The sequence below is a fragment of the Lactuca sativa genome, chromosome 2 (assembly GCF_002870075.4).
Source record: "Lactuca sativa cultivar Salinas chromosome 2, Lsat_Salinas_v11, whole genome shotgun sequence".
Lineage (NCBI taxonomy): Eukaryota > Viridiplantae > Streptophyta > Magnoliopsida > Asterales > Asteraceae > Lactuca > Lactuca sativa.
Genome location: NC_056624.2, coordinates 226033114 through 226046429, shown reverse-complemented (window position 1 = coordinate 226046429; position 13316 = coordinate 226033114). Strand labels below are relative to the sequence as shown.

Sequence of the window (13316 nt, the reverse complement as noted above, 5' to 3'; positions counted from 1 at the left end):
TTGAATATTTACAGATTATTGTATATAAACATAATGTGTGTAATGTAGTTTATAATATGGACATAAAGCTATATAAAGAGAGTTTATGTAAGTCTAAGTATGTTATGATAAGATCAAATAGTTTCATTGCTTTTTGGCATGTGTTCCTTCGTCTGCTTCGCCGTGGTTTCTGTATTTCTCTCGTTTGGGACGTGGTTTTTTTGGTGTATCTGTCAAATGTAAGATGTTCATTACATGTATGAATTAAATAAACTGCTATAAGTTGTTTTACCTGTATCTTCCATTTGGAGGCGTTTTCCAGTTTCACGTGATTTAGTAGGGGTGAGGGACTCCATAGTTGTTGTGGTTTGTTGTTCCATTGGTGTTGAACGTGTAGTTTGTGTTTTTTGTGTTGATAAGATTGTTGGTTGTGGTGTTTTTATGTCACTGATTGTGGTGACTGTGAAACAGATATTTCTAGTGGAAGAAAGTTTTGTGCATTCTACATAGACATTCTTTGTCAACCCTTTACAACGTTCGAGTGGTTCAGGTAAAGTTTTTCTATCTTGACTGGGAAAGCCGTCTATGATTTCTTGTGCAGTCGCATTTAGCAGAGTACAGGTTGCTTCATTAGACATGAAAACTGTTGTGGTATCTGTATTGTCTGTGAGTACTGCTGAGATTTTATATCTGTGGAAAGAGAAGTAATTTTAAGTGTGATATATATATATATATATATATATATATATATATATATATATATATATATATATATATATATATATGGTAAACATGAGAGGGAGTACTTACAAAAGTTTTGGTTCATTTATGGGCCCATGGGAAACACAAAACCATCCATCACCTTTTTTGTGTGTTGATTTACCACATGTGGTACATGTAACGTGGTACCATACGTCTTTGAATGTGAAATCAGATAGTATGGTCTTTAAAACATATACATTGTCCTTGAACATGTTATAGATGTATGTTAGTGATTGTTATGTATGAAATAGTAGTATTATACATAAGAAAACTAATTACCATTATTTGAGAGAAATCTGAGCTCTTTAAGCGTTGTAATGTAGTATTTATCACATTTGGTGATGATTTTGAGTGAAATTGGGTACCAAATCTGTATTAATGGATACTTGTTAGTGAATATATGTTGTTTACTATGTAGTTTATAGTTTGGTTAAGTATGGTTAAGATTTGGTAGAAGCAGTATAACATACCTTGTAATGAGTGTGTCCGTTTCTGGTAAATTGGGATTGACGTACATGTGTGTTGCGCTGGTGCTTGTCAATGTTAATTGTCCTGTGTAGTAAGAAGGTATTTTAGCATAATGTGAAGTGAGTATTATAATAAGGGTGTTTGTTATTACTTACCATTGTACATAGTGGATTTGAGATTGGTGAAAGCTAGTACCACTGTGTTAGAGTTTGATGTAAGGGCATTTCGATTGAATTTGTCTGGCGAATCTATGCATTCCTTCCATAAGAGTATGGTAATCTCCTCCGCACTTGAACCAGTTTTGTCATTAATAATAATTAAAGGAAATATAGTAGGTAATATTTTTTGTTATGAAGAATATGTACTTACTTTTCATCTGTTAAAGTCATAAGCATGAATGGTTCTTTGTCTTTTTTTTTTTTTCGATCTTTCATGTTGATGAGTACACCTATGAAATCTGAATGTAATTGTAAGCGTAATATTGGTGACAAATTAGACTATTACAAATTTTTTGCATTAAAGTAATGATATTTGGGTTGATGTTATAAATGTACCTGGATGCTCTAAGTTTTTGTCTGCTATCATTTGAAAGTGTGATCTTGGACTGAAGCGGAACCATGTTAGTGGAAGTGCATTGCGATTTGGTATTTCCTCAATTGTTGATGCTTCACCAATATTCATGTGTACTGGGTGATCTAAGACCTTCTGATATTTGTCTGGCTCAGTGCATGTATAGTCCTTAATACGATAACATCGAGTGACTAATAATGAAGTTTGTATCGATCCTTGATTTGTCTTTCGAGCAAGTAGCTGAATTGTATCTCCCTGGTCAAAAAAATGTGTTAGGGTGTTTTATATATGAATTACTTTGTATAAGAGTGAATTATAAATTATATATATATATATATATATATATATATATATATATATATATATATATATATATATATATATATCCTTACATGCTCATCAATCACGATAAACCATGTCTCGTCCTTTCTGAATTGTAGTGTCCATTTTCGCAAGACACGGACTTCAAGTGAATTTCCTGGTGAGCCAAAGTGGAGGTTTGATATTCTATCCATGTTTGAGGAGATTGCTCTGCAATTATAAAAAAACATTGTTAAAATAGATTTTAAAAATATGATCGTTATTTCCTACCATATATTTTAGGTATTAGATGTTTATAATAAGTATAAGAGTAAAATACTTAAATCGTCCCTATGGTTTGGTTAAAATTACACATTTGGTCTCAAAAAAAATTTGCACTCGGATTGTCCCTGTGGTTTTATTTGTCACGTTTTTGTCCCTGTGGTTTGATTTTGTTGCATTTTTCGTCCCTTACATACATAAAGTTAGGGACCAAACATGAATTTTTTACCAAACCATAGGGACGAAAAATGCGACAAAATCAAACCATAGGGACGATCAGAGTGCAAATAAAAAGTTAGGGACTAAACGTGCAATTTTTACCAAACCACAAGGACGATTTGAGTAATTTACTCTAAGTATAATTGCAAAACAGGTAGAAAAGATGAGATTTTGGGTGATAGAATTATCTTAGCTATTAGATTGATTTGAAAACATAAATGTGGTGTAATAACCTCTTGCATATTTACTCTTGCTAACAAATCCTTGAAGACGACATTTCTGGTACAGTTGAATGGTAATGTATCTTCTTGTTGTAGTAGAATCTTTATCGAATCTGGTGAGGTAGCTCTTGACAAAGCCACATATAGTTGTCCGTGTGTGAAAACAGAGTTTGTGAGGTATAAACCTACCTTTTTAAGAGATTGGCCTTGACTTTTGTTTATAGTCATTGCATAACACACTTTAAGAGGAAATTGTTTTATGATAAATATAAAAGGTAGGTCAGAAGTATTATGTACAAATTTTATTCTTGGAATGTACACCCTTTTCCCAACAGATATTCCTGTTATTATGGAAGCTTCAATCACAGATGGTAATAATTGTGTAACAATCAAACGTGTTCCATTACAAAGACCTTCTCGTTGATTGATATTCCTCATTAGCATAACTGGGGTATTAACTTTCAAATTTAATGTATGTGAAGGAATACCAGAAAAGTGAAGATTGTTTAAATAATCTTGGGGATATAAGGTATCTAATTCTAAGCTATCATGGGTTTGTGACTTAATAGAATCACAACTGTTGTATACTACCCCTTGACTATTAGTTTTTGATAGAATTAAAGCATTGACTTGATCAGCTGTTTCATTTTTAGGACAAATAATGGCTCTAACAGATAACTCTTCAGGTGATGGATTGGAAATTATATATTTGCCATATACAAAATGTATTAGTGATTCTAATTCGTTGTCTCCTGATTCGATAAGGAAACAATGAGGTATTTGTATAATGTTTGTGCTTTCTGGATCATTCTTGTCTGGTGTTCCGATATTTCCATTTCCAATATCGAGAAGCCATGAAGCAAACTGTGGTATTTGATTAACATCCTTATTTGGATTGACTGGTTGGGATAAACGCATATTATGATGCAATTTGAATACCGTAAAATGTGACCATAGATAGGAATTGGGTAAAGTTAGGCCAATTATTTGTGATTTTCTGCTTTTAGGTTGAACAGGAAGAGTTTGTCGAAAGTCACCTCCTAGGAGCATTGACATTCCACCAAAAAGATGGTTATCATCTTCAAGGACATCTTTTAGTGATTTATCAAGAAACTCAAAGCAACGACGATCACTCATTGGAGCTTCATCCCATATGATCATAGAAGTCCTCTTTAGGAGCTCTGCAAGCTGTGTTTTTTTTAATATTACAGGAAGACTTGTCTGTAAAGTCAATTGGAATAACAAATCTAGAATGAGCAGTACAACCTGAAGGAAACAAAAGGGATGCAATGCCTGAGGCGGCAACAGCAAGTATAATCTTTCCCTTAGATCTGAAATATGAAAGTATAGTTGTCCATAAAAAAGTTTTTCCTGTACCACCAGATCCATATACAAATAATAGCAGTTGGCTTTTGTTTTGTTCAGCATCCACAACTTTTTCATAAATTGTAAGTTGATCCGGATTCAATTGTGATACCATGGATGTATTTTGAGAAATTAAGAGATTTGTATCATAATTAGTCTCTTCAAGGATAAGACGATTTCTGAGAATGGAAAGAAGAGATGGAGATGGCATTGGCAATCCAAAGTCAGCAAGTGATTTGGAAGGTGTTGAAGCTAGTAGTGTCTTTTGAATTTCGAGAAGTATTTGTTGTTCTATTGTATTAACATGTAGAACTACATTTGGATCTGTAGAATTGGAAGTGAATGTATGGGTAATGTCATTGCCCATTTTAGGTTTTGCGGTTTCCCATAACAAAAGAGGGTTTCCTACTTCACAATACAAAAGTAGATGGCAGAATAGAGAACGAAGTTGAGATGAGGTTGCCCAAGTCGATGCTTCTTCAAATGCTGTTAGCCACTCCTTATCGTCACCGGTTAACCCTAATGCTTCACACGCATCACGAAAAGTTGAGTACATGTATTCACGAACAGTTCTAATGTCATAGAATGATTTACATCCTTTTTTATGGAATAGTAAAATCCGTAGATAGAATAACTCCCCAGCTGTTGGATGTACATATGCAAGTCTGCCAATGGTGGTATTTGTTGTGGTAGTCCTATGAATCCATCTCTTATCTTTGGTGTCCCAACTATATTTAGAAGGGTAATCATTGTATGTCAAGTCAATTCCTCGACCATCACGTTGATTATTGTGCAACCATTCCGTTAAAGTGGTAACACCAAAATCTGGGTTATCAATTAAGGAGCTTAATTGACTGCTTTCTTTGAAAATAGTAGGTTGCATCCCATCCAAATGGACGGCCAAGACTTGTACAGGTGGATCTCGTTCATGAATGGGGAAATTGAGGATGCGCCATGCTGCTTCGTGTGGACATATATACCGACCATCAAGAAACGACTTGATTTCATTTACTGCGACAGGTATGGTAGAGGAAGTAGTAGGAGTATTTGCCTCTGATGTTTGAAGAGTGAAACGAACGCGATCAAACCCCTTTGATATGTACTTAAATAAGTACTTAATCATCATATTCCAACCACAATATTCAACATTGATGTGAGCATCAAATCGACTACACAAACGTTTATTGTATGGCACTACATAGCCGTTATCAGTTCTAATCCCACTTTGTAGGACATGATACGATCCAACACGTCTCTTATAATGCACGTAACCATTTGCATCAAAAGTTGTTAATGGGTTGAACGGTTTTGGAAATCGTTTCTTACATCTATCATCTACCATACAGGGGGCACTAATATTTAATGAACCACAAGGACCATGTAGCATGCATGTAGTAACAGTCCTATATAGTGTTGGTTCAAGTATGGGATCAGGAAGTTCAGCGGTTATGTATTTATCAATATCTGCACCTTCTTGAATTGTATAGGGTGACGTTACCCATAATAATGTATGGCAATGTGGTAAACCCCTTTTTTGGAATTCAATTGTGTAAAGATCTGTGAATAGAATATTTAATAATGATGTTATATATGACATAAAGGAATAGAAGGCAATAATAGGAAAAATGAAATAAGAGTAGAAAAACTTACATGCACTAATATCTCCAAAAGTTTTGTCCTCTTTAAGGAAGTTAATGAAAACATGAACTTTAATTTTAAAGATGCGTGCAATGATATCTGGTCTGTTTTGAATATCACGTTGACCAATAGCATCCATGTATCTTCTATACTCAGGCCATTTAACATTGCAAGTGAATGTGATGAAATATTGTGGCTTACCATGAACCTTGCATATGGCAAGAGCGTCTTGATAGTGTTTATACATATACCTAGGTCCCCCAACGAAAGTTGCAGGTAGAAATACACGCTTTCCAATGACCTGACTGTCTGAAGCACCTCTGGACAAAGCGTCATAAACACCGCTGATGTACTCTATTCGTAATTGTTGCTGATGGTGTTCAATAAAGTCAAGCCTAGATTGTTCAATGCAAGTATATGCATCTACTAAATACTGGTGGAAAAGACGGTGTGCACGTAAAATAAGAGAGTACGTGTGTCGATCATGAATTTGATAACTGTAATACATATTATTTGTTAACCTTTTGTTAGACTTAATATGTAGATGCATGCTAGGAGACCATCCTTCTTCACCATACGGGAACAGTAATGGATACTACAAAGGCATGTAAGTAGGATGAAGCTTACTGACACGCCGAGGTGACCCAGACTTTGAATAGACGACAATGTCATAGACAGCGCTAGTAACATCATCACCACAAACAATACAGCCTAAAGTTCCAGGGGCTGGTGGCCCATATCTTCTGTCAGGTACAACATTAAATAAACGTACACCATATGAATCTAAATTCATTGACTGAGCTATTTCTTTCGCAGTCTTAAATGTACGAACATACTCATTATGTGTGCGTAACATATGACTTAAGGATTCTACAACTTCTGCAGACAAAAGTACTTCCCCATCATGAAAAGAACGAAGTCTATTAGCGATCTCATTTTCAGTATCACACATGTACAATTGGAGAAAACGGGGTTGATGAATGTCTTGAGGATAAAAAGAGCCTATCCAATGGTAAATCTGACCACTAACCTTAAACACATATGGTGCACGACCTTTGTTGATTGAGTCGTCTTCGTTTGCACCAAAAGATGTCATAGAAAACATGGAATTATATGCTCTTATGTTACGCATGAAGTGATCATCTTCGTAGAATTGCATAAGCACATCAGGCGGATGAAGAGGGTAAGGAAGAACTACATTACCCGACTTACAACATTTTGTATATTGTGGATGATTGGCTCTGGATAAATACAATACTCTCTCTTGATACCAAAAATAAGCTCCACAATACTCACATACACAGGTACAATTTCCACAGTCATAATAAAAAGGCAACGCTGGTATCTCCACTAAAAGTGAACTCCTGCGTGAACGACGTATTTGACGGGGGACTATTGTATTGGAAGTAGAAGCCATATGTCGCCGTTTTGGAGGCATGTGAAGAAGGCTTTACTGAAATGGAAATCAAAATTTATTGACGCTTAACATACTTTATATGTAAATGAAATTGAAAATTAGACTCAAAAAAGGTATTTTTGAAACTAACTACTTTGATTAGTTACCAATTGTTGGAGTATTTTTAACACACATTTAGAAGAGATTAATAGACTCTTGTATGATTGTATTAATCGATGGAATCTTTGTATAGCTACTAGGTAGAGGTGAATATGAAAAGGATATAAACAAAAATTTTACCATTCTATATTAACAATTATAGTTGAATGCAAAGGCTCCATGTGTATTTGTTAGAAGTCTTCTCACTTGCATACTATTAGGTCTTGTGAATAAATTGACAAATAGACAAATTCCTGGTATCATAAGGGGCATGTTATCAGGAAAAGGTTTTTGTACCATAGTTTTGTTTATTCATGACCAAATTTACCTTAGAACCTTATAAATATGTTGATCTGTTATTTGATTAGAGCTGTTGTATGGAATTATTTTAGGTCTGTATCATATTTTTCATTTCTTTGTGTTATATAGTATAATAACAGGTTATGTTATTTTTTGTAGGTAAATTTTTTCTTCTAGCATTACTAAATACGCTCTAGTGCATTATTTGTTATGTGAATATGCAATATTAAATAATAGAATTTGATTAGGGTTTTCTTTAGTTGTTATTAGGTAAAATATTCAAAAAAAAAAAAAAGGTTAGTGGCATTATTGTCATTGCAGAAAATGTATGTTAAATTGTCTAAAATTTGAAAATACATTAATATAACTTGATTGTTAGAGGTATGTTGTATTTTTTAGAAATTATTTTTAGATTGAATGAACTTGGAAGGAGAGGATCCAAAAAATAACAATATACTATTTATATATTATATATTACAGCTACGTACTTTTTTTATTGAGTAATGGCTATGGGTACTATAGAATGTAATGAGAAACATACCTTTTACATAAACTTTTCTTTCATAAATTTACTAATGTGTATAATTTATGTTTAAGTTAAATAGTTTAAAAAGTATTGAAAATTTTTGTGATAGAAAAAGTATTCGGTAAATTTTATTAGTATTTGCAAATATAGTTAAGGGCATTATTCTCCTTTGGTCAAAATGGATTTTCCGTCTTGTATTTGCAAATAATGTTAAGGGCTTTATTGTCCTTTCGTCAAAATGTAATATACTTTTTTTTTCATGTAAACTACATGTAAACTCATTATTTTTGATTCATACTTGCTTTACATAGAATTTCAATTTAAAATGTTTACGGTATCCTTTCTCTTTTCTTCAATTGTCATATACAGTGTTGAATCCTATCTATTTTCTTGCAATTGTCATATACAATGCTGAGGCCTAAAACATTTGAATATTTTTATTTTTGTATTATTAAAATTTTTTTGTAATCGGTAGAATCATCTTTTATTTTTTTGCATTAATTGTGTTAATTTCCAATCGTTTAACATGTGATATAAAAGAGAAAGCGTCATTTTTATGCAGTTGGTTTTATCTTTAAAAGTTTGATATCAATCTAATTGGCATAAGGGCATTTCCAAAAAAAAAAAAAACATGGAACTTCATTATCATATTTTAAATGAGATTGTTAATAGTGATGTCTCTTTTTTTGTCGGTTGTTATTTATAAAAGGTACTTTTGGATAATTTATATATGCGATAAAAAGAGTCATGGGTATTTTGGGAAGTTTTTAATTTTAATTGTTTATAGGAGGAACATTTGGTTTAAAAAAGATGCAATTAATATTCAAAAGATGTGAAGAACTTTTGCACCACAATGGAGAACCTGACAAGTTTTTCTTTGAATTTCATTAAGAGTTACAGGGGCATTTTGGGAAGTTTTAATGATGTGAATATATTTTCTAGGAAAATTGAGAACTTGGCAAGTTTTCTTTGAGTTGATTATGTTGGAATTGCAAAAAATGATTAAGAAAAAGGAATTGAAATGTAATAGCTTTATAGATTACAAACTTAGTTAACTCTTTTCTTCAATTGTCATATACAGTGCTGAATTTTTCTGTTTTTTTTGCAATTGTTAATACAGTGTTGAGACGTAAAACATTTGAATTTTTTTTTTTTTTTTTGGTTATCGGTAGAATCATCTTTTATTTTTTTGCATTAACTGTGTTAATTTCCAATAGTTTAGAACTATTGAACAGACTCTTTGTAGATTGAAAAATTAATGGAATTATTATTGTCATTTCAGAAATTGCATGGTTAACATTAGTTTTAATCCGTCTAAATAGTTTTATATTGAATGAAGTTGGATACTATGGCTTAGGATAAGTTGGGAGGATTCGTTTTATTTAGATTGAATGAACTTGGAAACTATGGCTTAGGATAAGAGTGGGAGGATTTGTTTAAGAAAAGAGAACCAACATCAATTATACAAAAATTCAAAACATACCTTTTGTAAACAATAACGTAGAACAGGCTTATGGTGGCAGTAATTGATGGAAGATGTTGTTGGTGACAGAAACTTAATGTTGATTCTTGGACGGGATGTTGATAGTCACACCCAAAAAGTCGTAGACGTTGCTCAAAAAGACAAAATGATTAGAAAGGTGCAAGTAAACCAAAATCCAAGGAAATTGAAAGAACGAAGCACATACCGAAATTTCTCACACAGGTTGTTGATGGTTGGTGCCGGAATTGACGGTAGTTGTTGACATAAATCGATTATTGATTTGTGGATGGAAATCGTGGAGAAATCGAATCTTGATTCGTGAATGGAACCAAAATCCTAAGGAAATTGAAACATATTGATCATATACACAGATGGATCATTCGTAATTCAAAGAACCGAGCAATTGAACCAAAACCCAAAATTGAAAGAACGAACGACATACCGAAATTTCCCAGACAGGTTGTTAATGTTGGTGGCGTTAATTGACAGTATTTTTGATAGGCTGTCGATTGTTGGATGGAAACCGTCGAGATATCTAATCTTGATTCCTGAATGGATATCGTTGATTGTCAAACCCAATCCGTCAAAGATATCGATCAAAAACACAGAAAGATCAGACAGAGGATCAATCGATAAAAAATCCTTACGTAATTCAAAGAACTTACGACAAACCAGAATTTTTCACACAACAGTTGTTGGATGGAAATCGTGAAGATATGTAATCTTGATTCGTGAATGGAAATCGATGATTGTCAAACCCAATCCGTCAAAGATAACGATCAAAAACACAGAAAGATCAGAAAGAGGATTAGTCGATCAAAAATCGTTACGTAATTCAAAGAACTAACGACAAACCATAATTTTTCACACAACAGGGTAGATGCAAATATTAGTCGCTGGGAGATACAAACAACCACAGTCACATTCGATTCACAAAGAAAGGGGCGTGGGAAGGAATTAAATTTTCAGATGTTGTAAAAGTAGAAGGGCGACATAGCAATTTTGTCCAAAGTGACGTAGTTAAAATCGAAACTTTCAAATTTTACTGTTCCGAGACTTGTTATAATTTAATATATGTATATATTTTGTCCAAAGTGACGTGGTTAAAATCGAAACTTTCAAATTTTACTGTTCCGAGACTTGTTATAATTTAATATATGTATATAATTGAACATATTTAATATTATGAATTTTTAATTTTTTTTTTTAGGTTTATCCGATAAAATAAATTATTTATGTAAAATTTAAGGGTTTTAATGAACCAGAAAAATAATAAAACGGAATACCTTTGTAAAACATAAGAATTTTAATAAACCAAAAATACTTAAAATTATAAGATTAAAAATAAAAATTACAAACCTCCAACTTTCATAAACCTAAAATACGAAATGATAAATCTTAAATTTATTGAGTTTTTATGTCATTTTACCATTTACCCTTTTAAAACCAATAAATAAATATTGAGTTTTGAAATACACGTCCCAAATACCCCATCGGATTTAGTCATGCATTCTAACTTGCTTTTCAGTCTTGGTGTTTATGATTACCAGGTACATGAAAATTACAATTGAAATTTTTATGGTTTTCTGCTCTACAATCTATAACTATAATTCATTATCGAAGTAGAAACATGAACTTGGTGTTCATGATACAATTTCATTAGGGCTTTTTTTTTGTTAAATGTCTGTTTTAATTTCAGCAGTGACAGGATCGTAATTAGTATCATCTTCTTTGCCCACGTATTTCTTCCAAAACCAGTGCTTCTTCCATATCCGATCCATCTTCTCAATCGGCACATTTTTAGTCTCCGGCAGAAAAAAGTACACAAACACCGTCATCACCGCCACCCATCCACCAAAAAAGAAGAAAGTTCCTGACTTCATATGGCAAAGCATTGCCAAAAACGTTTGAGCGACTATGAAAGTGAAAAGAAATCCCACTGCAACAGTGATGCTTTGTCCTGCAGATCTAATCTCCAATGGGAATATCTCGCTAGGAATCAACCATCCTAATGGACCCCATGATAAACCAAAACCAGCCACATAAGTGCATATCAAGATCAACACTGAAAAACCATATCCCTTACTCAATCCACCATGATCCCCTAGTTTTGCTGCCATGATTGCCCCCACTAGCATCTGTGAAACAAACATTTGAACACCTCCAATGGTGAATATAGTCCGGCGACCAACTCTGTCCACTATCAGCAACGATAAAAAGGTCATGCTAAGACCCACAAGCCCAGTCACCACTGCTGACATAAGCGAAGCACTTTCACCAAATCCTATTGTTCGAAACAGAATTGGAGCATAGAACGAGATCACATTGATTCCTGTAACCTGCTGAAAGAATGGAACCGCAATTGCCATAACAAGCTGAGGTCTGTATTTTGGCCTCAAGATGTTCTTGAAAGGGTGTTTAATTGTTTTTGAGATTTCATTTGCTGTCACTAGATCATCAAATTCAGCCTTTACATCATCTGTCCCTCTGACTTTCTGTAGCATTTTCTTAGCTTTATCTGGATCATCCTTGTTGTGTTGTATTAAGCTGTTAGGTGTTTCCGGGAGAAAAAGAGCTCCAATTGTTAGAATTGAGGCGGGAACAGCAGCCATGGCTAATGAGATTCTCCATCCCCAACCACCTTCTATCTTTTGAATCCCATAGTTTAGAAGATTTGCAGCTAGAACGCCTATACCAACACAAAATTGAAATCCCATGTTGAATGCTCCTCTGTATCGCGATGGTGCCATTTCCGATAGATATAATGGAACCGACTGATGATACAAAAGACACGACCTTTTTAAGTAAAACAAAAGTAAATGATTCCACATATCAGACTCCACAACTGAACAAAAACTTAGGACTCCATTTAATTTTGGTAAAGAAAATTAAGAAAAGTGGTTCACCTGGTTTGCGAAACCAACTCCTACACCAAGCAAGACACGGCCGATTATAAGCATGTATATATTGTAAGCGGCCCCACCAAAAGCTGCACCAGCAAGAAATGCGACCCCACCAATAAGAATGGAGGGTTTGCGTCCGAAAGCTCGAGTGATGGGAGAAGCAAAAAAGGTTGCAATCAGACCAGCTACGTATAGTGAAGATGTGAAGGAAGTCAGTAGTTGGCTGTCGAATTTGCAGTAGTTGCTTATCTTGGTGTCTTCTTCCATTTTGGTGTACACTTTTCGGAAGAATTTTTTCAAAAATGGCTCCATGGAGGTCACTCCACCTTCGGATTCATAAATTCATTACAGTTTGTTACTTATTGAAGATTTAGAGAAATATAATACTAAGAAGAATGAGTGGTTGTTTGAAAACCTGAAATTCCGATATCATATCCGAATATGATACCTCCTGTTGCAGCAACCATACATGACAACACTACAAATGGTGTGATCTGACCATTGTACTTCCCGACTTCACTGCCTACACTTACACCCGACCCAACAGCCATACATGCAGTTCTAACAGGAGTAAGTATATTCTTTCTATACGTATATATGTGTGTGTATATAACATACTGAAAGAACATGAGGTGGTTGCTGAATAGTCTACCTCGACTGCTGGAGGGTTAGATACCAGTCCAATTTGACTGCTAGAGATCAGCATCATCTAATTTATATATGGTTGAAAAGGATCCTACTTTAA

At 33.9% G+C, this 13316-nt stretch overlaps 4 protein-coding genes across 4 annotated transcripts; all 4 read right to left on the bottom strand.

Annotated features, from left to right (window-relative positions):
* LOC128132254 (uncharacterized) lies at window positions 1–10800 on the bottom strand. Its single transcript, XM_052768728.1, has 14 exons — window positions 10524–10800; window positions 10334–10391; window positions 10111–10216; window positions 9669–10004; window positions 2814–2928; window positions 2172–2310; window positions 1764–2034; window positions 1579–1666; window positions 1365–1498; window positions 1212–1293; window positions 1021–1111; window positions 790–944; window positions 272–669; window positions 1–209 (listed from the first exon to the last, which is right to left on the bottom strand). The coding sequence occupies exons 6-14, from the start codon at window positions 2292–2294 to the stop codon at window positions 124–126; spliced, it is 1428 nt and encodes a 475-aa protein (XP_052624688.1). The 5' UTR covers window positions 2295–2310; window positions 2814–2928; window positions 9669–10004; window positions 10111–10216; window positions 10334–10391; window positions 10524–10800; the 3' UTR covers window positions 1–123.
* LOC111889940 (uncharacterized) lies at window positions 2709–3938 on the bottom strand. Its single transcript, XM_023886088.2, has one exon. It carries the CDS (start codon window positions 3936–3938, stop codon window positions 2709–2711), a length of 1230 nt encoding a protein of 409 aa, XP_023741856.2.
* On the bottom strand, window positions 3946–6900 carry LOC111889939 (uncharacterized). Its single transcript, XM_052769088.1, has 3 exons — window positions 6404–6900; window positions 5817–6301; window positions 3946–5723 (listed from the first exon to the last, which is right to left on the bottom strand). Exons 1-3 carry the CDS (start codon window positions 6898–6900, stop codon window positions 3946–3948), a joined length of 2760 nt encoding a protein of 919 aa, XP_052625048.1.
* Window positions 10801–11154: 354 nt separating the features above from the next.
* On the bottom strand, window positions 11155–13316 carry LOC111889943 (hexose carrier protein HEX6). The gene is made up of 3 exons (XM_023886091.3): window positions 12987–13316; window positions 12575–12897; window positions 11155–12442 (listed from the first exon to the last, which is right to left on the bottom strand). The coding sequence occupies exons 1-3, from the start codon at window positions 13198–13200 to the stop codon at window positions 11345–11347; spliced, it is 1635 nt and encodes a 544-aa protein (XP_023741859.1). The 5' UTR covers window positions 13201–13316; the 3' UTR covers window positions 11155–11344.